The 27,828-nt window shown below is 44.7% G+C and overlaps 1 protein-coding gene across 1 annotated transcript; it reads right to left on the minus strand.

The window, feature by feature from the left end:
• Positions 1-5,051: 5,051 nt before the first annotated feature.
• On the minus strand, positions 5,052-16,611 carry LOC130882674 (aldo-keto reductase family 1 member B7-like). The gene is made up of 10 exons (XM_057782967.1): positions 16,447-16,611; positions 13,814-13,981; positions 12,729-12,845; positions 10,858-10,935; positions 9,635-9,757; positions 9,256-9,362; positions 8,700-8,781; positions 8,183-8,266; positions 7,519-7,601; positions 5,052-6,885 (listed from the first exon to the last, which is right to left on the minus strand). Exons 1-10 carry the CDS (start codon positions 16,510-16,512, stop codon positions 6,843-6,845), a joined length of 951 nt encoding a protein of 316 aa, XP_057638950.1. The 5' UTR covers positions 16,513-16,611; the 3' UTR covers positions 5,052-6,842.
• Positions 16,612-27,828: the final 11,217 nt, after the last annotated feature.

Genomic DNA, 27,828 nt, shown 5'->3' on the forward strand with positions numbered 1-27,828 from the left:
GCAAACAAGATTTATCATTTCTTCTCCAGTCTCAGAGTTGTTCCTATAGCAGAATGATCAGCATATGTTACCTGTTTTGTATCTTTCTTAGTTTTTTTTTTCTTCATGACTGTAGTCAAATTTTCAGGAAGTCTCCCCCAATCAAATCTAATCTTTGTTAATTTTGGGGAGAACCATAACTTTTTGTTTTCTGTGGAAACAAAGGTATAACCTCTCCCCCAACACAACACATTTCCCAACTTCAATTCTGAAACCAAGACATTTCTAACATACATAGGCTGGTTTAATTCCGCAGTCCCTTTTATAAACCAGTGTCTCTTAGCAGCTGCCATTCACTCATCATCTTTCACAAAATTCAAAGTCAACAAAGCACCATACAGGATCTGGATATCCTGGGTATTTCCCATTTTTATGTGACTTATTTCTTTTATATTACTTTGCTCTCTCTATAAAGATTTTATTATTGTTTTTTACTGCTGAGTAGTACTCTAGTGTGTAAATGTGCCACACTTTCTTTATCCATTCTTCCATTGAGGGGCATCTAGGTTGTTTCCAGGTTTTGACTATTACAAATAATGCTGCTATGAACATAGTTGAACAAATGTTTTTGTAGTATGATTCGGCATCTCTTGGGTATATTCCCAAGAGTGGTATCTTGAATTTTGCATGCAAATGAATAGAAATAGAAAACACTATCCTGGGTGAGATAACCCAGACCCAAAAATATGAATATGGTATGTACTCACTCATTAGTGGATTTCAGCCATAAACAAAGGACATTGAGCCTATAGTTCATGATCCTAGAAAAGCTAAGTAATAAGGTGAACACCCCCCCACCAAAAACATATATAGGTCCACCTGGAAATTGGAAGCAGACAAGATCGCCAGGCAAAAATTGGGAGCATTGGGGTGGGGGTGAGGTGGGGGGAAGTGGAGAGGGGGAGAAAGAATGGAGAAGGGGAGGGTCGGGGAGAGCTTGGGGGAGTGGGATGGTTGAGATGGAGGAAGGACGGATATGGGAGCAGGGAAGATATCTTAATTAAGGGAGCCACTTTGGGGTTGGCAAGAGGCTTGGCTCTAGAGGGGTCCCCAGGTGTTCACAGGGATGTCCCCAGCTAGGACACTGGGCAATGGAGGAGAGGGTGCCTGAACTGGCCTTGTCCCATAGTCAGACTGATGACTATCTTGAATATCACCATAGAACCTTTGTCCGGCAATAGATGGAGATAGAGACAGAGACCCACATCGGAACACTAGACTGAGCTCCCAAGGTCCGGTTGAATAGCAGAAAGAGGGAGAATATGAGCAAAGAAGTCAGGACCACGAGGGGTTGGCCCACCCACTGAGACAGTGTGCCTGATCTAATGGCAGCTCACCAAACCCAGTAGACTGGGACTAAACGAGCATGGGATCAAACTGGACCCTCTGAATGTGGCTGACAATTGGGGCCCACTGAGAAGCCAATGATAATGGCGCTGGGACTTGTTTCTACTGCATGTACTGGATTTTTGGGATCCTAGTCTATTTGGATGCATATCTTCCTAAGCCTGGATGGAGGAGGGAGGGCCTTGGACTTCCCACAGGGCAGGGTACCCTGCCCTCTCTTAGGAGTGGAGGGGGCAAGAGAAGGGGGAATCAGAGAATGGGAGGGTATGGGAGGAGGGGAAGAAGTGGAAATTTTGAATGGTATTATTTATAAAGCAATAAAAATAAATAAAGACTTTATTATTTTTAAACTATGTTTTCTGTGACTGTCTATACCCAGTTTTTACTGTATCGTTTTAAATATTTTCTCAATCTGGACTGCTTTACTGCACAACTGCAACCTTCCCTGACCACGTGATCAAAGTCTTAAACCCACTGCGAGGCGTGGTGCTGGCTGGCTGGAGGCCACAGGCAACAGCTGGGAGCCATGTCTCTATGTATGCTGCCCCCTCCCGGAGAGACTGCAGACTAGGAAGCAGTGTCTGGCTCCCTGTTTGTGTTTGGAACATTTCTTTTTAAGATGTCTCGGGTCCTACGTGGAAATATGTACCCCCATATTGAATGCCATATATAACAAGTTCTACTCTGTTCCACCAACCCACTGTCAAACAATGACACAGAGACTTCTTATTAATTATGAAAGCTCAGCCTATACCTTAGCCTTGTTCCTAACTAGTTCTTAAAGCTTAAATTAACCTGTAACCCACTAAGCAGGTCCATTTATTCCAGGGTCTGAAGAGGCACTATCTGAAAGACATGGGCGAGAGAGAGAAACGGAAGGCAAGCAGTATTCTTTTGTCAAAGCATTCGTTTATTGAAGCAAGTTTCATGTCTTAAATACTCCTCAGTGAGGAGCTTGGGCAGAGGGAACTGGGGAAGGGGGGAAGGAAAGGAGGGGCTCGGTAGCTAGGCAGCTAAGCGGGGCAGCTCAAGGTCAGTGGCTAGAACACCTGCTGTTAGTAATAAGCAGCAAACAAAGAAGACACTCTGTGGTGCAGTCTGAAGTTTGAATATCCAAGGTTAGCACACAATGTTTTAGTTAACTTTAAGTTTTCTGTCGCAAGGTTTTTACTTCAAGGCCCTGTGAGAAAGGAGAAGCCTGAAATGCTCCTGACATTAACCCATTTTTATTCATCTATATCTTTACCACGTGGCTTTATCTCTCTTTCATCTTACACCTCCTGTTTCCTCTCCACGTCTCCTGGCTTCTCCGGTATGCCAAGGTTCCTCTTCCTCTCCTCTCTATACCTGGAAGTTCCGCCTATCTCTCTTGCCTAACTACTGGCTGTTCAGCATTTTTTTTTCTTTTGGCTCCTCAGCTTTTTAACACATCTTCACACAGTTTACAAATATTCCACAGCTGGTAGAATATTTGCTTAGCAAACCCACCCCTCTGCTTTAGAATGCTGCCATAGAATTTGTTTTCACAGATTTTTCTCATTTAGCTCTCAGATCTCAGCAGGAGTGACAAAGAGGCGTGAAAGGTGTCTGTGCACTCTGGGTACTGGTGTAGCTAGCTGGAAGCCATGTGGGCCCTTCCTTCTTTCTCCTTCCCAAGACCAGGCTTCCCAGCCCCATTCTGGCCTCTTAAGGTAGTGATTTCCCAAGACTTCTGCTCAACCTTTCCTTTCTTTCCTCTCTGCTGACCTGGAGGACCATCTCCCTTCTTTATATTTCCTGGAACAGGTTCTGAGGTACTCAAATCAGCAATGATTCTCCTGGAGCTGCCGGGAACAAATGTCATCAATATTAGAATCCACACTTGAAAGAGCAGGCATTTCCTGCAATCGGGCTCCACATGGTGATTGGGTAAACGCTACTGTTGTGTGTTAGACATTTTGCACTGGTGGTATGACATGACTTCCCTCATTCGCTTGGATGTAAGGTAGTGAGGGAATTTTAAATACATAGCTTGCGAGAATAAGTTTGGCTATAAGGAAGCAGAGAAAGGAGATGGTGTCAATATTATCTATACTGTGGTACCCAGGGTTCACATTCTCCAGAGGTGAAATAATATGACATGTCACGTTGGTTTCCCTCTCTGGAGGCAGAGATATAGAGGACTGCTTCTGGCTCATTTTGATTCTCATGGCATTCCTCCCTTGGCATTGTGCTAACTCCATCCTGTTTGATTTTTGGCCCCATGAATTACATTGTTTTTCTCTTCCATTTATCTCTGGACAGGTGAATGAACCCATTAAGGTTTGGCTGACCTCAGATAATGTGTTACTTTCTGTTGTGTAATAAATACTTATCAGAAAGCAAGTTAAAAGAGAATGTAGGGTTTTTTTCTGGCTTCCGGTTAGGAAGGGTATGGTCCATTTTGATGGGGAGGGCACATTGTAGGAATAGAAATCTAATTCTCATATCCGAACAGATCAGGAAACAGGAAGGAATAAGAAATGAATTCTGGAACTCATCTAGGTGTTTCTTTTCCTCTTTCATCCAGCCACCTTTTAGGAATGTGCCCCCAACACTGGGGTAGGTCTCCCTCTGTCAGTTACTGCTCTCAGGAAAGACCTCCATGAAGGCTCTCAGACATGTGCCTCAGTAATGGCCTCGATATTTTCTTATACTAATTATGTTGATGATAAAAAAGGACCATAACAGATAAGGACATAACCACTGAACCTAGGCATATCAAAAAGAGAAAAAGATCAGAATGGTCCTCCAGGAGGAGCTGAAGCAGTATGCTGTGAAGTACTAGGAGCTCTTTGAATGAGCCAGGTATACATCTCTCAGGGTCCCGGAAGATGCTATTTGCGCTTATTGGTTGAATTTTAACTGTGTCCACTAATTGGAGACAGTTATCAAGAAACCAAATGGGTAGAGCATAGACATAAGGCAGCTTGATGTGGTATTTGTGTGGCTTTCCTGCTTTGCTGAAGGCTAGGAGAGCCTATTCCGTGCTGTTGCTGGGCACAGAATTGAAATGCACAGGAAGAAAGTAGTGGCAAGCACATAAATAAAAGTTCCTAAACAGAATTTTCCAAGGCCTCATTAGGAAGGGACTTCATGGTCATAGGTGGTGTTGGACCACTAGGCTGACGGTGACACTGTAGCACTGCGCAATGATCTCTAACCCCAACTAGACTTGGGAGCCACTGGCTGATCCAGGCTGCAGCTCCTGAAGCAGCCCCACCCTCTCTTCTGCAGTTGGAAATGGCCTTGGCTGCCAGCCCGTGCTTGCACTGTGAGGAAGCAGGGCAGGCCTCCAGTGGGGCAAAGCAAAGGGCTTTGGTTGTGGGGTTCCTTGTCTGGTGAACTCTTAAGGGCTGATGTTGCTGGCTGATATTATGAGGCCTGTGTTTGCATGCTTGTCCCAGAACTTGGCCTCCAGCTTCCCAGGAGAACAGAGTTAAGTCAGAAGACTCCAGAGGCTGAGCGCTGCCACAGACACTGGCTTTCCAGTGCTGTTCACTCATAAACAGATGAAGCTGAGCTAAGAGATGCTGCTGCCCTTAGTGGAGGAATCAGGGGAGAAGGAGCGAGACGGTTCATTTTCCTGAGGTTATTTTTTTTCCTGTCAGAGCTCAGGAGAAAAGAGACCACCACTTCTTGTTGCAGAATATTATTTTAAGATGTATTACATTTGTTTATGCTGTGAAACATTTGTTTAATGATTTAAGGATGTGTTGCATTCTTTTATGTTACATTTGTTTAACTCTGTGAGGTTGTATTACTTTGCTAGTCTAAAACACCTGATTAGCCTAATAGAGAGCTGACTGACCAATAGCTAGGCAGGAGAAAGGATAGGTGGAGTTGTCAGGCAGAGAGAATAAGCAGGAGGAGAAAAGAGAAGGGGGAACAGGAAAAGAAGAAGAGAGGACACCAGTGGCCCTCCACTCAGTTACACAGCAAGCCACGGAGTAAGAAGAAAGGTATATAGAATAGAGAAAGATAAAAGCCCAGAGGCAAAAGATAGATAGGATAATTTTAGTTAAGAAAAGCAGGCTAGAAACAAGCCAAGCTAAGGCTGGGCATTTATAAGAAAGAATAAGTCTCCGTGTGATTATTTGGGAGCTGGGTAGCAGGCCCCTCAAAGAGTAAAAACAACCAACAACTCCTTGAGATGAGAGGATACAGGAGAAAGGGGGATGTCCTAATCCCAGAAGCGCTGTCAGCTGGTAGGAGTCAGTAGCAATGTGGAGACTTGATTAGGAAGAGCTGGGATCACGTGTTCAGACAATGATGACTTTTTCTGCTGATGTTCAACTTCCTAACAGAACCTCAATGACCAATCCCAGAGGAAGCTGTCTGACTAGGAAGCTTGGGTAGTGGGTGTCCCCCCATCCCCATCACCATGCAGAGCAGGAAATTGAGTGTAAGTGGGCCTGTGAGCAGCAGAGAATGAGGTGAGTCAGTGACCATCAATGGACACCGGTCATGGGGAGCAGGGATGGAGGAATGATCCTCCCCTGTCTTGACTACCACTTGGATCTTGAATAAATTTCTTTTTAAGAAGTATTTGGACTAAATAATGGCAAACTGTTAGTTTTGTTTTATTTGTAAAATGGATGGCCATTTGCTCACTATGTTTCATGTGGATATTCCTAAATAATTGGAAATGTTTCTAAGAATGTTTTCTTAACATACTTTCTAAGAATAGAGTTCTATATAAAAAGGTCTTATCCCAGATTATCGACAACAGTTAATGTTGTCATGTCCAGATTCCCTCATTCCCTGCCTCATTCCCATAAATCTCTCTCTCTCTCTCTCTCTCTCTCTCTCTCTCTCAATAGTGGAATTGTGTGAATTTTAAGGACTCGTCTACCAGCAGCATTGACCTTTGTCATGGCATATCAGAGGGAAGAGCAAGAAAAGGAAAGAGTCAACAAAGTCTTTGGGGAAAGAGGCAAGTACCTGCCAGGAGAAGGCTTGGGATGAGGAAGGAAGAAAATTGTCCTGAGCTCTCCCCAAGAGCACCTTTCCTTTGAAACTTCTTGTAGCCACGTTCTACCTGGGGCCCTCAGCAAGTTCTTGGCTTCATTTCCTCTTCTACAAAGTATAAATGGTGAAAGTTGGACCCACGGCGTTCAGAAAGCTCTCCTGACTGCTAAATGTGTGTGATGATTGTTATTTGTATTGTTTGATCTTTATATCCTCAGAATTACCAGTGTTCCTAGGGTAAGACAAACATTTGGCCAGATCTAATTAGTGAAAACCATTGTCCTTCGCTGAGTAAGCATCCTCTGTGACAGGCTGTTTCTAGTTGAACATGAGGTCTAAATGCAGAATTGTCTTCTCAAGGCTGGCTCGGTGTGGTATCTGGTAGGCTTGGCAACAGTAGGAGTCCTGATGAAAGGATGGCACACCGTGAAGAGGGCGACTGGGCAACCTCATCAGGTGAATCCGTGTCAGTATTCGGCAGTGAAAGGGAAGTCCTCGAGATGACTTGCCCTGCAGCAACAGGCATAAGAAGAAATTGTTCCCCAGAAGCAACAAATGTGACCTAAGAGGTATCCTTCAGTGGTCTATTCAGCCCCGTTTTGCTCCCTGAGTCCCCGCTCCCATAAGACCACGAGGAAATGAGATGGGCACACAGACCATGATGTCACCCAAAAGTATGAGAGGACTATTAATGAAGAAGGGTCTGTAACAAACAGTGACCTGATCCCCAGGAGATTGTCATAATGAGGGATCATAAGCAAGTTGACACACAACCAAGGGCCCCAAATTCTCACATTGTCGTGAAGTGGGAAGTACAACTGAAATTGACAGATAGGTTATGAGTGTTAAATAAGATACTAATATAAGCAAAGAGCTTAAAATGTCTGCTATATCCTAAACTAGTACTCAGTGAATGGTTGCTGCAATTAATACTGTCATCCTACTCTGTAGATAGAGCGGCTTGGTGATACTCAAACAACCCAAGGCCTTATCTCTAGTAAGTGGTAGGGTTTCCAGTATGAACCAGCTGGTTTTACTTTCGAGTCCATCGATCTGTGACTGCATTCACAAATCCTGATACAAGAGCACTGTTTTCTTAGATAACGCCCTGATCACCCTCCTACTTAACCTGATGCCACTTACATAAACAGGCCGCAGGCCCTCCAGTTTCTGTTGAAGCTGAGAATGGTGGCCATCTCCTCATCACTCAGCTGGAAGTCAAAGACCTAGAAAGTTCCAAAAACATCCTTAGCAAGGAAAGTGTTGATGGGATCTAAGATTATACGTGTTCCTTCCATTCAGGCATAATGCCTCCAAATTCTTCTCTAATGACAACTGGATAATTTAGAGATATCAGTGTCCTGGAAGGGGGCTTTGTAGGTGTGTGCAGAGTGTACAATGACTGAAATCCTTGAAGCCATGTAGGAGACGCGGTTTTTTCAATCCGTTGCATCACCTTCTACAAAACGGTGTGTGAGTAGACCAAGAGAGTCCATAGTTGACCAGGACAGTGTGGGCCTGTGATCTAAGTGCTCAAGAGTAACAGGAATCTCCTCAGTGGGACAAAGCTCAGACGTTCACACCTCACAGGCCTTTGCTGGTGCCTGCCTCCAACCCACTCATGGCCACATGCATGTAATCGCCACAGCTCTGTTTAGGCCAGTTAACTAGCACAAGTGTTGGTCAGTTAGTTGGAAGACGTGAAGTCACACTGGCAATCAAGGGGTGGGATTAAAGTTCAAGGACAGGATCTTTCCCAGCCCCTCTCGAACAAGTGGGAATAGCAAATGATGAGGCCACATGTTACCTGAATGTTCTCCTGAATGCGGGAGGGTGTCACAGACTTGGGGATCACCACCACGTTCCTTTGGATGTGGAACCGAATCAGAACCTGTGTACAAAGAGGGGACATCAGGTATCCACTTACCTACAAAGAATCCACCTAGTGAGATAACTGATAAAAGGTACTTGTATTTCTCTGTGGCTTTAGCTATTATTAGAGACACTTGCCAGGCCTCATCTTACAGCCCCTGATGCTGGAGGCAGCACAGATTTCCCTAGATAGGAAGGAGGCGGGAAGCTTGTGGCCATGAGGCTGAGACTGTGTCCAGATGGCAATGTTCTTGAGGCTGAGCCTAGAGGTTTGACAGGAAGCTGACTGACAGAGGCAACCCTTCCCTGATGCCAGTGGTTTTACCTGGAGGTCCTAACAAACTTAGATTTATCATTTCTTCCCCTCCAATGCGTTAAAAGAAGGCAATACAAGTAAAATACACGAATACAAGAATGGGTGGTTAGATATAGGGGGAATCACTCCATTTTACCTGGGCCGCAGTTTTCTTGTGCTTTGCAGCAATCTCCTTAATCTTGGGAATCTCCAGTACTACAGGGTCTTCTGGCTTGGCACTAGGGGAAGAAAGATGGCTGACATGAAAATCACCATGGCTACTACATGCCTATGAACATTACTGCCAGGACAGTGCCAAGGCTGAGCATGACAGCCTTCTCCATCTGAGAGACAGGCAGAGAGAGAGAGGGAAAAAGAGAGAGGAGGGAGGGAGGGAGGGAGGGAGGGAGGGAGGGAGGGAGGGAGGGAGGGAGGGAGAGCTTTGTGTCTCTGCAGGAGTCCAGCTATGGACCAGAGCTTTAACAGTTGAAAAGTATGACCTAGCCATGCAAGACAGAAATGGCCTCTTCTCTGAGTATCAGCCAGGACCACTTTTGGGTTTTCCAAATTTTTTTACAGCTGCATTCTCTCGGGTGGCTCAACACATTGCCAAAGATAGACATATTTTTCCTAGTGTCTTAGGAATTACTAACCAGTTACCAAATACTGTTTTAAGAATGTTAAAAGGAAGAGACAACATTCTGAAGCCTTACTGAGGTCTGTCTGGGGAACCCAGAGGGCTGTAGGCCGTGATGCCAATGCCCTTGGAGTGACAGTACTGGATCAGTTTCTCCTGTGTGAGAAATGGGTGGCATTCAATCTGCAAGAGAAAACATCTCCATCACTAGGGTAATATGCCACTAGCCACTTTCTGAGTGGCTCAGAAAGACTTCTCCACATGAGCAAATACAAACAAAGACGAAAGGCAAATCACTGATAGATGTGCTCCGAACCTGACCCAGAGATCTGCCTCCCAGCTCCCTGAGCATCCTGAACACAGACCTTAGAGATGAGACTCAGTAGCTAGTATGGAAATTGCCTCCCAGTGTTGAAGTTGTCCCAGACCAGGGTCCTTCACCAAAGAGAATGTACCTGATTGGTCACTGGCTTATGTTTCAGTCCAGGCTTGTTCAGGAGCCTCTCAATCTGCAAGTGGTTGAAGTTGGAGATGCCCAGGGCTTTCACCAGCCCCTGGTCCACCAGTTCCTCCATGGCCTGTGACAGTGAGGAACATCAGTTAGATGGCTGCAGGAGGATACAGGGATGCTGGGTTGGCCTCGTCTTGGATAGGAGGAATGGCTCCCGTGTGGCAAGGTCAAGTGAAGCACTAAAGGGAATCTCCAGCTAGACTGTGGTGCCTGCAAGGCTGGTTCCAGCCCTTCTACCCCTCCCCTGCTCAGCTGTAACCAAGAAGGAAAACTGAAGTTCTGGCTTCTGTTCATGGTTTATCCATCTTTCTTCCCTTTATTTTCCAGGCCCAAATCAAACTCTCTTTAATGTCTCTCCTGGGATCGGACAATTCCTTCCTTCCCTCTTTGATTCCTGTGTTGTTTGAACTGTCAAGTAAGCTGAGGTCCCCTAGCACTGGGCTGAGGGCTAATTCACAGAAACCTTAACACTGTGACTGAAAGAGTCTCAACAACAAACACATTGTATATGCTTCGATCCTAGCAACTACTGGACAGGAACTTACAAAGAATGGATCATAATTTCATGTTCTGCTGCTCTAGGGTTGGATCATTATCTTTGGGAAAGTTTAGAAGAAGATCACTGTGGATAATAATCCTACATCCTTGGGTTGATTCCATTTTGGGCTAAGCAGGTAGTCAGTAGGATAGATTCCAGCCCTTTTACAGTACCCAGGTAGGCACTCCTACCAGGGCCCATATATCTTCAAGGCCTTCCTCACACACATCAAGCTGTGTTGGACAGCAAAGAGAGGAATTACAACAGCGGATAGGCCAGGGTGTAGGCTGACAATCCCAGATAAGTTGGGAGGGTTGAGGCAAGACACTCATGATTCAAAGTCTACTTGGGCTTCAGAGAAAAATCAGAATCAATCTGTTTGACTTGGAGAGATTAAATTTTATTCCCAGAAACTCACATAGTTGAGACAGAGAACTTTATCCCACACAAGGCTTCTGACCTCCACAAGCGCCCCTTCCCCCCAATCAAATACATGAATAGAAAAGAGAGAAACAGGAGTGGTGAAGTTAGACACAGGGCACTTGGGCATTTTCAGATCAGGTTGGAGTGTCAAGGGGTTTTGACAGAAGTTTTTATCTCTGAAAACGTACAAAGGAGTAGGAACCTACCTCCCAAGCATCCAAGAATGTTGCTTTACTGACGAGAATGTTGCCTTTTTCGTCTCTTGGTAAAAATTCATTTCCAGCCTGTAAACGCAAGACAAAAACCTCATTAGGACCTACATTTGGATGCCTGGTTCTGCAAAGCAAGGTTTGAGGGCAATGGATTCCCAAAGAGAAATGCCCGCACAGCCATTTGTCACAGAAAAGTTCAGATCCATCTATGTGGAAGTCCGCTGTGGGATGGAAACCCTGCGTGTGACTGTGGCAGACAGGTCTGACCATCTGTCCTTAGTACATTGTCAAAGCTATTATTGTCACCACGGAGATTAACTCAACATACCTAAATCCATAGATACTCGGTGGGGCATTTTGGCTTCAAGGTTATTAGACGAGGGTTATATGAAAATGGCATGGCTAGCAGGGGAGGATACTAGCCAGTGTCTCTCCTTGCAGCCTAAATCTGAAATTTAGTATAGTATGCGATCATCACCCAAACTGGTCACATGTACAGTAGAATGAAAACTCACATCCCTTCAATTTCCCCCTACATTCACTTTTTAAAAAGATTTTGTTGGTTTTAGATTTTGTGTTTTTGTTGTTGTTGTTTGTTTGTTTTTATGTGAATGACTGTTTTGCCTACATGTTTGTCTGTGTAACCACATGCTTGCCAACTGCCTGTGGAGGCAGGAATAGAATGTCTGAGTCTTTGGAACTGGAGTTACAGACCCTTATGAGCCTCCGTGTTAGTGTTAAAAATTAAACCTGTATCTTCTAGAAGAGCAACCGGTGTTCTTAAAAGCAGAACCATCTTGCCAGACCCTTCTCAACTTTTTGTTTTTTAACTCTGAGGAACAAACAGGAATGGGGTCCCAGGCATGGAGCCATAGCTTTCCAGATTATATTATCTGCCAACTTTCCTATATTTGGGTTTTGCTCCCGGATGGTACTTCTCCGTGCAGGGGTGCTATAAACGCAAAAGGTTGATCCTTGATGTGTGTCATACAAGACTGTCCCAAGAGATTCGCACCCTCTCTGCTCAAGGGACTGGGCTGGGAATGAATAGGAAGATGACAGGCCAGTTTGCAGTTTGTCTTAGCTGGCAAGAATCAGTTTCTTTTTCTTTTTTCTTTTTTCTTTTTTTCTTTTTTTTCTTTTTTTTTGGTTTTTCGAGACAGGGTTTCTCTGTGGTTTTGGAGCCTGTCCTGGAACTAGCTCTTGTAGACCAGGCTGGTCTCGAACTCACAGAGATCCACCTGCCTCTGCCTCCCAAGTGCTGGGATTAAAGGCGTGCGCCACCACCGCCTGGCTGAGAATCAGTTTCTCTCAAACCAACTGTAAGAACATAACATAAGCACATGGTGCTCCCACACATAGTCCAAGACTGCTTTTATTGTGGACCGGTCTTTTTGTACACTATAAAGATGCGTTGCTCTCATTGGTTTAGTAAAGAGCTGAATGGCCAATAACCAGGCAGGGAGAGGTTAGGCAGCACTTAGAGAGAGAGCAAGGGGATGAGGAAGGGCAGAGTCACCACCCAGACACAGAGGAAGCAGGACATGTAGAAGATGAGGATACAAGCCATGAGCCAAGTGACAGCATGTAAATGAATAAATATGGATTAATTTAAGTTGTAAGAACTAGTTAGTAACAAGCCTAAACCATCGGCTAAGTATTTATAATTAACAATAAATCTTTGTGTGGTTATTTGGGAGTTGGCTGGCAGGACAGAAAGTTCCACCTATGTGCCTTCTAGGCCATTGACTTTCTCCTGTGCACAGAACTCCTGATACAGCCCATCCCCCACCCCAGCTCAGGCACAGCTGCTGGTTTCTGATATTTGCTCAGCTGCTACAGATGGGGCAAAGAGCAGCTCAAACCTGGAATCCCTGTGGCCAGTGAATTAGATACAGGTCCAGGTAGTCCAGCTTCAGATCCGTGAGGGTTTTCTGAAAGGCTTTCTTCACCAGGCTTTTCTCGAAGAAGGTGGACCACAGCTGCAGAGTGTGACATGAGGACGTTAGGACGGGGTAAAGAAAGGGCCACTCCACGGTCACCCTCCCTCCTTTGAGATTTGCTGTTGATCTAAAACCAGGTCAGGCCATTGGTTTATAATACATTTAGTTAATATTTAGAATAGGTCACCAGCCCTCAACAAGGTCAAGGTCATGCCTATGTCCTCTTCCACGCTCTTGGTATTCTGTTTCATTTAGCACATTCGATCCCTCATTAGAAGTTGACATTCCCATATTAGTCTCTTCTTTGGCTGTCAGTTCTCAGATGGAAGAAATTGTGTCTGACCCTTAAAGTTCAAGTATCCTGATGCACTGGGAGCAGATGACCCTTTCATTGCTCTGATCCCCAAGTCCATCAGTCATACCCACGCCAACACTGGGGCTGTGTGTCAGGCCCGTTACGATTTCCTTGAACAAGCATGCGCCAGCACAGAGCCAAAGCTCCCCAAATACCTAACGTTCAACACCTCTGCTTTTTAAAACAATTTATAATTCACACATTTTATTGGTTCGAAATAAAAGGAAATTTGTACATGACAAGAAATAATGCTCCCACCGTTTTCAAACCACACATGTCTGAGAACATCAAGACCAGGGCCATTGAGACCGCAGTCGCATTAAGCAAGCAGTAAGGTTCAGAGGCCATCCCAACCATACCCCTTACTGTCCCTTGGAGTGTAGATCCCACTGCTGAAAACAGGGAGGTCAAGAACACCAGGAGGCTCAATGAAGCCATCACTACTATAAGAGATCCAATACAGTAGGAGACTAGCGTCAGCGTTTTCTTACTAGTACTGATTTGGCATGGATAAACATCCATAGATAGAATGAAGGTGGGTGAGAGGATCTGGGAGAATACAGCAGAGAGGGGGGTAGCTGATAAACTCTTGAAGCTGCCCATTCCCAGATACTTCTACCTGCCTTGAAGTCCACCAAGTGGGCCACTCTACCTTGCTGACAATGAAGAGGTCCTGCCGCTTCACGGCCTTCTCCTTGATCTTCTCCTGGATGGCTTCCCCCACTTCATTCTCATTCTGATACACATAGGCACAGTCAATGTGGCGGTACCCAGCATCAATGGCGGCCTTCACAGCTTCCTTGACTTTATTAGTGGGAGACTGAAAGACAACAGAAGAGACCATTAGAAGACATTCTTCCAAGTCTTCCTCTGGAAGGCTCCACATAGGTCAGATTCCCAAAACCACAGCCTGGCTAGGATCTATTTCAAATAGAGACTGGGGTCAGGAGTAGGGAAACATCCTTTGGAAAACTCTTCAGAAGAAAAGACTGAATCATTTTATTAATTTTTATGGTTAGCATATAATATAATTGGTTTCATCTATTGATCTTCATTCATATGTTTTATCCTAAACTGTGAATTGCTTTTGTGATTATCACCCATGTTCTGTCTTAGCCAAAACCGAGTTCTTCTCTAATCTAAGCTGATCTTGAAGGCTCTTCAGTTGCTAGGCTCCCCTTGCAACTTACTAAAGACTAAACTCGAATCTAGAGTGGACCAGAAGAATCCTCAGACCCCAGACAATTATAAACACTTAAACTATAGTTGTTGTAAGTTAATATGAACTCTCCCATGAGTAGAGTTCGGAGGCTGAGCAGATTGCAGTTTTTTTTTTATACCTTGACTGCAAAACAGCAGTCAAGACAGCCTACCTGATAAGGTCCTTACGTTGCTTGCTTTCAACAATGAACATAAAGATTCTGGTGTACCGCCTGTCACTTAGTAAGGCATGCATAGGGTTGCATATCCATATGCAATCCATTATATATTCACTGTTTCGGGAGGGGGAACAAATAGGAAACTACACAGCAATGGATTTTCATTTCTGTCAATAAGAAATAAAAAAACAAAAGACATTTGAAATACCTTCTCCCAATTTCAACCAGCCAAGCAGATATTGGATTAGGAAAATAAACCCTTAAAGTTCACTTCTCAGAGGAAGCAAGGTGACTCCTAGGGTAATGGGACTTGCTGATAAATCTTAGGACCTGAGTTCAATCCCCAGCTCTCACATGGTAGAAGGAGAGAGCTGACTAATACAAACTATCCTTCCAAAGGCCGCATACACGCCATGGCATAAAGGTACAAATGTACATGTTTGCATGCACACAACCACACTAGCAAACAAACAAAACATGTATAAAAAAAAAAGTTAAGTCAGGCATGGTAATACACACTTTTAATCCCAGCAGTATAAACGTAGAGGCGGGCTGATCTCTGTGACTTTGAGGCCAGCCTTTTCTACACAAGTTCCACTCTAGCCACAGCTACACAGTGAGACCCTGCCTCCAAAAACAAAACTCAGAACTCGCTGTTAGTCAAGTATAATAGTGCAAGCCTGCGTCCCAAGTACAGGAGGGACAAGGGCAGGAGGATAGTGAGGCTAGAGAACAGCCTGGAACGCATCACTGTCTGGTTAAAAATAAAAGCAAAAAAACGCTCACATTCTGGGTGTGGTGGCCCATGTTCATAATTCCAAGCATTTGGGAGGTAGAGGTGGGGGCTGAGGGTCAGGAGATCAAGGCCAGTCTCAGCCACTTAATGAGCTCTAAGGCTGCCTGGGCTGCATGAGCCTGTCTCAGACAACAATAAGTAAATCCACCTCCCACCAAGTCTAGACATTCTTTCTGGAGTTGTCAAACGTAGAGAAATGTATATAGCAGAGATCAACAAGTATTCCATCATGGGGCCAAGGAATTGCTGCCAGCCACTCAGAGGCACTGGGGTCCATGCTCAAGACCGATCCCCCTGCACCTGCACTGGTGAGCTAGCTCATTGTTCTTTCCAGCAGCACCCCATCCTGAAAACGACTCCTGGACAGAACCTGCATCACTGTGGGAACTCTGAAAGTTCATCTCCGCTGATTTTTTCCAGGTGAGTAGATTCCCCTGGAGATCTCCAAGTGATTGTTTGTTGCTTCGGTGGATGTGAAATTTCTGATACGGAGCAAATCCGCTTCACTACGCCCTGGAGCGGGCCTTGGAGCACTTGGCAAGAGAGATGACTACAGCCAGCGTGGGACCCGAGCGGACTCCTAGGCCAGGCTCTCTGTCATCTTGAGCCGGCTCAGGCTTTAATGTGTGGGAACACATGGGGGTCCCTGTAAAAAGTGCAGGCGCCAGTTCAGGCTCCCAGGCCGCTCGGATGTTCCAAATGGAGTCCTTTCTTCCCCATGGACAGCAAGGGAAGGTGGGTCATTTGGAACTCAGTGCTCTCTCTCGGAATAACCCAACTGGAAACACACAGCTCAAACCTGTAAATTGTGAAGTGATTCAGAGGAAAAGCTCACAAAAAAAGACTAACTGCCTAGAGACGGTATTTTTGTTGTTCATTGCCAAGTCCAGAAACAGCTGGAAACCTGACACTTGTTTGGGAAGTTGTCAGCCGGCTGGGAAAAGCCAGTCTGAGCTTTGAGAACTGAAGCAGGGCAGAAGCTGAAAGCAAGCTGGGTCCTGGCTCTAGGATTCCAACCCCCATCTTCTGCAGACGCTGTGCAAAAAGGAGAAAATGCCCAGGACCACCCCCCGCTTGAAAGAAGGAGTTTTCCAACGCCTGCACACCTACCTTCCAGGTGCCCAGGCCCACGATGGGCATCCTGGCTTTGGTACTGAGCTCCACGAAGGTGGCCATGGTTGCTACAGAAACAGTCCTGAGAGAGCTGATAGGCACCTCTGGCCTACTTTAGGAAGCTGGTAAAGGTTATGTGTCCTTGGGGAGGCAGGCTCTTCCCACTGGCAAGCAGCCACAGCCTAAGGGCGGGCCTTGGCACAGGAAGTACATTGGGGTGTTTTGTAAGACTGATTAAACCCTCTAGAATGCAGAATCTCCCTGCTGCAGAATGCGAAGGCTACTGTAGCAGTACTCACGGGGGTTTGTGGACATCAAGAACACAGCGTGAAGAATGAATTAGTTTACTTAAGAAGGCCCATTGCTGTAAGAGTGGGCACAGTGAACCCTGTGACTGTTCAAGACGTTTTCAGCAGGGGGAGAATTCAAGGAAAAACTAGGAGGCTTGTAGTAATCATTTTGATACGAGTTAGTACGGATAGCCCTCTCCTGCTGCCAGACCAGCCACATCAATTACTTTTGAAACCACTGTGTTTAGCCACAGTATTAATAACAAGGGCTGTCAGTGTGAGATTAAACAGACAATTGGCTGAAGTCCTCGCAGAAAGATTTTTATGTGAGGTTTTAATAGTCTCTGTGCCAGGTGTAGTTCAGGGAGGGCCTGTAATTTCTTTTGTGTTCACACAACTGCTGTAAGATTGTGTGGGCAAGTTGTTCTAAACTTAGAAATTACCCGTTAGTTGTTTGTACGTGATATTTGCACGTGATATTTTCCCACTAAAATTCTCTCTCTCTCTCTCTCTCTCTCTCTCTCTCTCTCTCTCTCTCCTTTTCCCCCTACTTCCCTTCTTTTCTTTCCTGTTTCATTCTTATTTGCTTTTCTTTCAGATTTGATAACTTGACCAGTTGTGTTCAGAATGAACTTTCATTTTTTCCCACCTACTTAATAAAAAAACCCTTCTTGATTTTTATACAGTATAGAGAATATGAAAAATAAAGATGCTTATAAAAGTTGAAAAATAGCTTTGTCAAACTGTACAAGCTGCCGTTACTCAGTGCTATTTTGCCGTGTGTTGCACATGGTTTTTATTATAACAGTTGCTCTGACTATATGAATGTGTCTGTTTTATATCATGTCCTTTTCTAAAGTCAATGCAGGCAGACAAACTTTCTCTGCATGAATAGAAATCACTTTAAATTACACCAAACATTGTAGTGGTTCTTGGAGGTTCAGGTTCATGGGCATTCATTTTCACTATACTTAGATCTGTAGTTCGTTCGTTTCCAGTTAGTTTCTAATGCGGATATATTTCAAGGTGTACCATTGTAAACAAAGCATTGAGACATTTTCCTTGGGCTAGATCTTCTGAAGCTGGAATTTATTTCAGTTTATCATGTGATATCTAGATCCTAGTGAATTTTTTCCAAGTAGGAGATTATCCCACAACCATTTATAAAATAACATAATCTCATTGCTCTTGTTTATATTTCGCTAGTCATTATAAAGAATTCTCAACTTTCATTTAATTAATGTACAAAACTAGAATAGGTGAGGGGTCACTCACAGGAGTATGGGTGAGGGGTCACTCACAGGAGTATGGGTGAGGGGTCACTCACTGGGACATTTTATACACTCTCCTCCACACCTCCTAAAATCTCACTGACATTTGGAGATAGAAAAAAATCCTACATACAGCATATTTTAATCTATAAATCAAAGGAAACACAGAAAGCAAAGAACTAAGTTGAAGATGCTACATTTGTATAAAGATACCGCAGACCGCTTCTTGACTATCATAATAGCCTACAGTGTTGTAAGTCAAGAGCCATAACCTCTGACTACTAACAACCTCAATAACATCTACTTCAATAGCTGATCTGATGGACCATATCTCTGAACTTAACACACCTCTAGCCTCCAACTGAATAAGGGCTGGGGAATCTTTAGGCCAACTGGGAAAACTGGGCTTGGCCCCTCTAAGGGGGCATCTTTTGGGTTCCGGGCCTGGATGCAGAGAAAGCAAAAGAAGTGACAGAGATAAACAGAAGAGGACCAGCCACAAACAGAGCAATGGAGAACAGGATGACAGACTTTGCTCCCACTAAGGAGCTGGGAGGGGCTTCAGGGCTGAGAATCTGCCTAGGAGCTCTGGGTTGAAAGTCCTGTAGACTTCCAAGACCATCCCCTCTCCAGACTTCTGCCTTCCTTTTCTCCCTGATTGGTCCTGCTAAGGGTGTCCTTCTTATGGTAGACTCTTTCCTCCTGCCAGCTGAATAGTAAGTAGTTTGTAAGAGCTGGCCAGAAGGGAGGGAGAAAGGGGGGGGGCAGTTCTAGGCACAGGGGATTAGAAGGTATGTGCAAAGCTACGTGTGTGTGTGGGGGGGGGGCTATAGAATACATTGCAGCTATAGAGCCTCACAGGCTCTGGAGAAAGGTGAGGAGAGCCATGTACTTCAGGACATGGGTACTCATGTGAGAGCCATCTAGAACAGAGCAGGTTGTACAGACTCAGTGACCTGAAAGGTACCTCCATGGAAGACCCTTCAGACTTTTACCTTTGTTTTATTTATACATAATCATCCTCCGATTAATAATGGGCTATATGGAATGTTAGAATCAACAACTGAAACATCTGCTTTGGAAGAACTGAAAATCTGTCCACAACAGTCAAGTGATGTATTTTATAAGTCAACTTTCATGTTGGCCTGAGTATTCATTAGCTAGCTAGCCCATTGTGGCTCTAAAGTGGAACTGGGCAAGAGGCAATACAGACAATTATTGGTAAGCATTTCCTCTTCACCACAATTCTTGTTTTTCCTTTATTTATTAATCTTTTTGGCACAACCGTATATGATGGGAACAGCAAAAGTCACAAGGCCAGCAGAGCTCTTCGGCAAAGATCCAGCAAAGCTGAGTCACATGATGGCCGTCATACCACCTTTGATTTTCATCTCCCCCTGATGCATACTTGGGGGACTTTTAATATTTGTACAATGTAGGGATATCGGATTGATGGAAGTTTTCTTATTAATTATTTATGCTTTCTTCCAGGAATGCTGCTTCTAAGCTTCCCCAGAAAAGTCCTGAACATTCTATTCCTCCCTCTTTTGGGGAAATATCCTTATCTACTTGAAGGTCTTCCTTGTGCCTTGGAGGTTGTGACACACATAAAGAACTCAGGGGGCTCTTTATGAGGCTGTGAGGCATTCTTGAAACATCTGTCCCTGTACTCACGCAGGAACAAGATGTTCAAAACAAAGTAAATTCAAAAAATTGAAGAAGATTCGGTGGGCTAGAGGAGTTGGCCACAGCTCAGATTGCAAGCCTCTTCCCACTATACTCAGGCTGTTACGTGGCAGATACGGCAGCAAAGTTAGATCCACTGAAGTTGCCTCTGCCCTGCACAGAGCCTTATACTGATAGGCAAAGAATGATGTAGAAGGGTGATGAAAGAACAAGAGGTGAGGACCTTCCTTTCTTAGCAAAGTCAGCACATGCAGAGCCACTGTGGTGTCATGTGACCAAGGAACAACAGAATGCCAGGATTAGACATACAGACAAATTCTATAAAAGTATAAAATATAAACACTGTATTATGCCTGAATTTGAATAATAACCGCAGCAGCTTTGACCTGAGGACTTTCTTGGGCACTCTGACCATTAATAGTTAATAATACACTGCTTGGGACATGACAATACACACAGGTTGGCTTGAGGATTTTGTTTTGGTCTTGTGTCCGTGTAGCCACAAAAGTTCCTAGCCTGAGAACAGGCTGCCTTATGCCTCTAGATTCTTAAAAATTGGGGTGTGGGGGTTAGTGGGTAAAAAGGATAACTCTGTTTATCAATGGTGTCAAAACTTGAGAGAAGACCATTGAAAATGATAACTCCATTCTGCCATAGTTTATTAATGATGACTAAAACATGTGCAAAAGGAAGTGAAACACAGTTCCAAAAACCAAAAACATTTTGGTCTACGTTTTGGAATAGCATGAATGGATCCCTGCTCACTAAATTCTGCATAAATGAAGAAGCACTCTGGCTGCCGGTCAGTCAGGCTGCAGGATTCTCCCGACCACCCTGGCCTGGCTCCCTCCCTCCCTAGCCTACTCCTTATATCCTGTGCTGGGACCTGCTTCTCTGCCTGGGAAGTTCTTCCTCTCTGTCCCTCCCTCTCTCCTAAAATGAAACTAAGAAATGTTCCATGTTTGATTCCTTCCGTCACTGCTCTTGCCTCTACTCATCTTCAGACCCTGCCCTCATCTGGAGCTGGACTCCAGCACCTTTTTCTTTTTAATTAAAGGTCTTGTTATATATTCTACTTTAACCTAGAACTCACTGTGAAAAGCCCATGCCTCAAACTTAAGACCCTCCTGAACCCCGGTCTCCTGAACCCCACCCAGTCTCCTGAATGCTTGGATTACAAGTGCTGATACCAAGCCAAAAAAGAAAATTTAGTTTTTAATGGTAAACCTCATAGTCTTTCAACCAGAGCTACACAGAAGTATCCTAGAAGTAGATAGGTAATGGTGCTGTTCCATGTCTCTTCACTCACTCAGCACAACCCACAGGCTTGAAAATGATCTGAAGGAGAAGCCCTGACATTCTGATGTTGCTACCAATAACTTGGACTTCCCAGTGGCTAAACAGAAGGTCCCACCTTGGGAGGGAAAGTGTAGATTTAAAATGATGATAAGTGGAAGAAGGATAAAATGGTTGATACTGTGACTTCTTGCCGTGCAGAGGCATAGAACAAGAGAACAGCTTCAATTCAGATGCCTCATGGGAGAAAGGACACTGGAGCTAAAACCTGTCTCCCTACCACCACCTCTATTGAGACAGGGTCTCACTACGTACCTCTGGTTGACCTGAAACTATGTATATACATTAGGCTGGCCTTGAACTCACCTGCCTCTACCTCACAAGAACTGTTATTGAAGAGGTGCACAACCATATCTAGTTGAAGCCTTCTCTTTTAATTCAGAAGTCAGCTGTATCATATTTAAGCAGATAGACTTACTAACTTTGATTAGAAAGTGACCTATGGGCATATATGCTATTTCCAGATCAAACCCAGAGAACACCAATCCGTGATGGTCTGAGTGAATACTGTGTGGCCTAAACTGTAATTCATGAAGGTATAAGAATGACCTTTGGCCTAATATGGAAAGTCACCCCTTGCCAACTCTGCCTGAAGGCTCACTCCTGTAAACAGCTACTGGTAGGATGTTTGAAACCTGTCTTAGTCACTGGTCTGCTGCTGTGAAGAGACAGCATGACCAAGGTAACTCTTGTGAAAGAAAACATTTCATTGGGGGTTTGCTTACAGTTTTGGATAGTTAGTCCATAATCATCGTGGCAGAAAGTAGACAGGCATGGTGCTGGATCATTGGCTGAGAGCTTTATATACTGATCCAGTGATCAGGCAGAGAGAAAGACTGAACCTGGTATGGGCTTTTGAAACCTCAAACCCTACCCCCAGTGACACATTGCCTCCAACAAGGTCACGCCTCCTAATCTTTCTAACCCTTCTCAAACAGTTCCACTCCTCGATGACTAAGCACTCAAATATATGTGCATCTGGGGGCCATTCTCATCCAAACCACCACAAAAGTTGAAATTCATCCTTGACCACATAGGGATTTTTGAGTTATCCAGTCTAAGCTAGAAAGTCTGTCAAAAAAAAAAAAAAGATAAAGAAGACATAATGGAAGAAATGGAGGGGAGAAGAGGAAAGGGAAATGGAAGAAAAAGGAAAAGCAAAAAGAAAAGAGGGACTGGTCAGAGGGCTCACTCAGTAGAATGTCCGTTCTGCAAGCATCAGAACCTGAATTTCTAATCTGAACCCAAACATCCATGTAAGCAGTCAGGCCCAGCAATGTATCTGTAATCTCAGTACTTGGAAGGCAGAGACTATTGGCCAGCCAGCATAGCTGAATCACTGAGCTTAGGTTCAGTGAGAGACCCTGTCTCAGAAAATAAGGCAGAGTAAAGATTTCTACAGTGGACTTCTGGCCTTCACACTGGCCAGCACATGTGGGTGGATACACCCAGATGAATCCTTAAGTGTACCCCACATGCAGCATGCACACAAATTATTGTGAAAAAGGCTGCAAACACTCCCCAGCTGAGCATGCACAGAATCTTAATTTCATCCCTCCAGAACTGAAAATAGCTATTCCTTAAGTGGCCCTCTGTCGGTATATTGAGGTGGGAGCAATTAAGTTATCAGGATCATATATAATTATGCATCACGTGGAAAGTCTACATGGTGAGAGTGAAAAGGTTATAATACAAAATTTTCACATAAACTTCCTTATTTTCCAAGATAAAAGTTCAGTGAGAAAAGTAGCGTCAGTTTGTATTTTTGCTATTTTGCTTCCTGTTGCTGAGATGAACATCGTGACCAAAAGCAAGCTGGGGAGAGGCAAGGGTTTACTGGATCTACAACCCCTGTTCACAGACCTTTGGGGGCAGCCAAGGCAGGGGCACAGGCAGAGTTTGTGGAGGTGTGTGCTGCTTACTGGCTTGCTCCCAATGGCTTACACAGCCTGTTTTGCTATATGACCTAGGACTACCTGCACAGGGGTGGCACTGCTCACCCATAGCCTGGTTCCACCCACATCCATCATTGCCTATGTTGGTCTAATGGAGGCATTTTCTTAGTTGAAGTTCCCTCTGCCCAGTTGTCCCTGGCTTATGCCAACTGGAAAAAAATATATAACCAGGACAAGAGTAGAGAAAAATGCAGCTGTAGAATATTTATAAAAATGGTTCTGGCCCAGTGGCCGTGGCCCATGCCTTTAGTTCCAGCCAGACTTTGGTTTCATGAACTTGCCTGAAAGCATCATGTAGATACATTTTCAAGCCTCTAGATTTTAAAAACATTGGCTCAGCGCAGCCCTGTGTCTTCTGCAGAGTGAGGGAGTGTCTGTCTGTCTGTCTGTTGGGGCTGAGCTAGCATGGGGAAAGTGGATGTGGCCATGAACTATGAAGGCCGGGCGGTGGTGGTGCATGCCTTTAATCCCAGCACTCGGGAGGCAGAGGCAGGCGGATCTCTGTGAGTTCGAGACCAGCCTGGTCTACAGAGCTAGTTCCAGGACAGGCTCCAAAGCCACAGAGAAACCCTGTCTCGAAAAAATCCAAAAAAAAAAAAAAAAAGAAAGAAAGAAATGTGTATGAAGACCCATGAAACGGTTTCCTGCGGTTTGATTGCTTCTCTCATCAGCCTCAAACACTGTGGCTGTAATAAGGTTTTAAGAGAATTAGTGAAGCATCAGCTTACAGCTTGGGGATGTGTACTAAAGCTGTCCAGCGCGTCGGTTGACAAACGCTGACTAGAATTACTCAGCATTGAAAATACTCTCTTCTAGACAGGCAGTTGCGTCTGTTGGGAACCAGATGGATGTTGGGAAGGAGACAGATATTTGCGCTGTCATGAATGAAGGACAACAATTTGCATCAAAGCCTCACAGATTAGGAAGAACCAAAGTCCTTGAAAAATCTGAAAAACAAGCGTAATCATCGTAAGCACAAGCATGATTTGTGGCCTTATTTCTCTTGTTTCTCTGCTAGAGTGAGTTTTCTGGCTGGGACTGCCAGCCCCCAAATAAAGACACAAAGACTTCCTATTAATTATGAAAGCTTGACCTTTAGCTTAGACTCGGTCCCAGCTAGCTCTTATAACTCAAATTAACCTGTTTCTATCACTCTACACACTGCCACATGGCTTTTTACCTCTCTCCATTCTGTATGTCCAACTCTCTCCTTGTCTCCCTGGCCGCCTTCTTCCTCTTCCTCTTCCTCTTCCTCTTCCTCTTCCTCTTCCTCTTCCTCTTCCTCTTCCTCTTCCTCCTCTTCCTCTTCCTCTTCTTCTCCTTCTCCTCCTCCTCCTCCTTCTTCTTCTTTCCTCTTCTTTTTAAAATTTTAATTTTTAATTTTACATATCAATCCCAGTTCTCCTTCCTCCCCTCATCCCACTCCTTCCACCTTCCCCTCACCCCACCCCCCCATCCACTCCTCAGAGAGTCCATTCCATCACCTCATTGAGGCCTGACCAAGGGCTTCCACCCCACCCCACCCCACGCCCGGGTCTAGGCTGAGCAAGGTATCTCTTCATAGGAAATAGGCTCCAAAAAGCCAGTTCATGTACTAGAAAGAGACCCTGGACCCACTACCAATGATCTCATAAACTACACAATACACTCACTGTCACCTGTATTCAGGGGGTTTAGTTCGGTCCTATGCAAATTCCACGAGTGTTAGTCTGGAGTAGGTGAGCTCTCACTAGCTTGGATCAATTGTTTCTGTGGGTGTCCCCATAATGGTCTTGGCCCCTTTGATCATGATATTGCTCCTTTCTCTCTTTGACTGGTTTCCAGGAGCTTGGCCTAGTGGTTAGTGTGGATCTCTGCATCTGCTCCCATCAGTTACTGGATGAAGGGTTGACAGTTACAGTAGTCCTCATTCTGATTACAGGGGAAGGCCAGTTCAGCCCCCTCTCCACTATTGCTTAGAGTTTTATCTGAGGTCATCCTTCTGCATTCTAGTGCCAGGTTTCTTGATAATTCGATAACGATTCCCTCTATCAAGATATTTCTTTCCTTGCTCTCCCTCTCTGTCCTTCTCCCAACTTGACCTTCCCGATCCTTCATGTTCTTCTCCCTATTTCTCGTCCTTCCTCCTCTCCCCCTTTCCACCCTCCCCACTCCCTCCCACGCTCCCAATTTACTCAGAAGATCTTGTCTATTTCCCTTCCTAGGCGGATCCATGTATGTTTCTCTTAGGGTCCTCTTTGTTACCTAGCTTCTCTGGAATCGTGAAGTGTAGTCTGATTGATTATCCTTTACTTTATGCCTAATATCACTTATGAGTGAATACATACCATATTTGTCTTTCTGGGTCTGGGTTACCTCACTCAGGATGGTTTTTCCTCGTTCTATTTTCCTGAAAATTTCAAGATGTCATTATTTTTTATCACTGAGTAGTACTCCATTATGTAAATGTACCACATTTTCTTGATTCTTCAGTTGAGGTAAGGGGTATCTAGGTTGTTTCCAGATGTTGTCTATTGTGAATAATTCTGCTATGAACATAGTTGAGCGAATGTTCTTATGGTATGAGTATGCAACCTTTGGGTATATGCCCAAGAGTGGTATTGCTGGGTCGTGAGGTAGATTGACTCCCAATTTTCTGAGAAACTGCTATACTGATTTCCAAGATGGCTGTACAAGCATGTTCCCCTCACTCCACATCCCACACCAGTGATTCCCAGGTGTCTCTTGAGCACACCTTGATTCTAGGTCTCTGAGTTTCTCTCTCTGCCTAGAAGGCCTGCCTAACCTCTCCACCTAGCTATTGACCATTCCGCTTTTTATTAAACCAGTCACAGTGACACAATTTCACACATTGTAAACAAACATCCTGCAACACTCTTATGTGAAGGAATTTGCCTATGTGAAGGCATTCTATGAGAAGAAATGTCCGGTTTCAAAGCCAATTGTTACAATTGCCATGCAGTGGTCATGGAGCTCTGCATGGTTATTCCCTGTGTCAGATACATCGTGTTGAAGACTCTACATCATTATGTGATGAAACTGTAAGACTAATAGTCTAACTCAGCAATCATGGGTCAATTTTCCCCCAGATTTCACTGAATTCAGCCTATTATTGTATAAAGGTGAGCATACCACCGTGATGGGTTGCTGCTCCTCTAGAAATCTCAATCCAACAGTAGAAGACAGTTGTCAGAGGAAAGTGTTGCTGCAAGGTTTTTGAAATAATGGAATTAAAGCAAGCTTTAGAAGAAATGAAAGGGCAGGTTCTTGACCATAGTTCCATGACTGGGTTTTCTGAGGAGAGGAATAGAACTGAAAAGACCCCAGGCAAGAAGGCCAGACAGCTGGCGTGGAAAGCCTGCTGTCTCTAGAGTCTGAGGATGGATGCCCTTACCTCTTCGCCTTATCGCCATCGAGCAAGGAGCCCAAGCCTTTCGGAGAGAAAGCATGAGGAGTGTTGATCAGCACAGAAGGAGCTGGAGTGGTACGGTTCCCCCAGAGCTGGTGAAGCAGACGGTGGAAGATTAGCAGGGAACCCAGTAAAAATTGACTGCCAGAAGGCGACTGGAGAACAGAGAAGCAAATGTGTTTCCAAGCAGTGGAGGGGAAACATACAAAACAAGAAAGTGAATGAAAGCAACCAGCTTTTGGGAGGCTCATATATTCCCAATGTGCAGGTTTTAAGTTACTAAAATTTTATTTTCAGTCACTTTGGGTCCTTTTTGGACCAAGTCTAGTATATACAGAAATAAACCTCTTTAATCTATAAAAATAACCCACAAGCATCAGCTCAATGTACCTAACTGAAACACTCTGTGAATAAGTCATTCATATTCTCAGTCTCCCCTCTCCTCTTCTCTTTTCCTCCATTTCCATCCATCCATCCATCCCTCCATCCATCCCTCCCTTCTTCCTTACTCAGTGCAAGGCTAAGAGAATTTTACTTTGGAGGAAATAGCAGTCATGTGAATTCATCGAAATACAGAAAGATTATTCTACTTTTATTTGGGCTCAAGATTGTGATTTCTTGCCGGGCGGTGGTGGCGCACGCCTTTAATCCCAGCACTCGGGAGGCAGAGGCAGGCGGATCTCTGTGAGTTCGAGACCAGCTTGGTCTACAAGAGCTAGTTCCAGGACAGGCTCCAAAACCACAGAGAAACCCTGTCTCGAAAAACCAAAAAAAAAAAAAAAAGAGATTGTGATTTCTTAACCTTCAGCTAGAAGTTCACCAGTACTGAGCTCCCGCCAGGCAGACGCTCTACACCTGCGTTCAATTCACAGCCCCCTCCTTTTCTTTACACAAGTTAGGAGAGCTGGCCCGGAGCTCACTCTTTAGCCCCTAGGCCCTGGGTTTGCAATCTCTCTGACGCAGCCTCCTGTGCAGTCAGGATTGTAGGCCCACAGCACCAAGTCCAGAACTTCCCTGCTAACGCTTGTATCCAAACTTTGGAGCTATCCTGGTTTCACGACTTCCTTCTAAGACTAGACATCTTGGATAGGTAAGGTCACCAAGGGCCACCAGGTGGCGACAGAGTCTAATGTCTGAGTTGATAGATAATTCAGTGACCCCCGTAAGGGCTGAGTCCTGCTCCTGCCCCTTCCCAGGGTCCCAATGGTGAAGTGCTTCTCAGGAGTGAAGGAGGGGGTAGATGGTTTCTATAGCAACTTCACATGCAACCCGAGGGCCCCCAATCTTCGTTTCAAGTGCTCGTTATTGCTCTGTTTCTATTCTAATAATCCTGCCCTACTTCTCACTCCTCCTAGCTTCTTCTTCCAGCTTCTTTTTCTCTTTCTTCCTCTTCATTTTCTCACATTCTTGTC

Source organism: Chionomys nivalis, chromosome 1 (genome assembly GCF_950005125.1).
Source record: "Chionomys nivalis chromosome 1, mChiNiv1.1, whole genome shotgun sequence".
NCBI classification, from domain to species: domain Eukaryota; kingdom Metazoa; phylum Chordata; class Mammalia; order Rodentia; family Cricetidae; genus Chionomys; species Chionomys nivalis.

Bases quoted from the DNA above. Each gene is read 5' to 3' on its own strand.
- LOC130882674 (XM_057782967.1), bottom strand. From the start codon at position 16,512: ATGGCCACCTTCGTGGAGCTCAGTACCAAAGCCAGGATGCCCATCGTG. The intron at 13,982-16,446 runs GTAGGTGTGCAG...GTTGTCTTTCAG, and splicing joins TGGGCCTGGGCACCTGGAAG to TCTCCCACTAATAAAGTCAA. The intron at 8,267-8,699 runs GTAAAATGGAGT...CTTTGTACACAG, and splicing joins ACAAGAAAACTGCGGCCCAG to GTTCTGATTCGGTTCCACAT.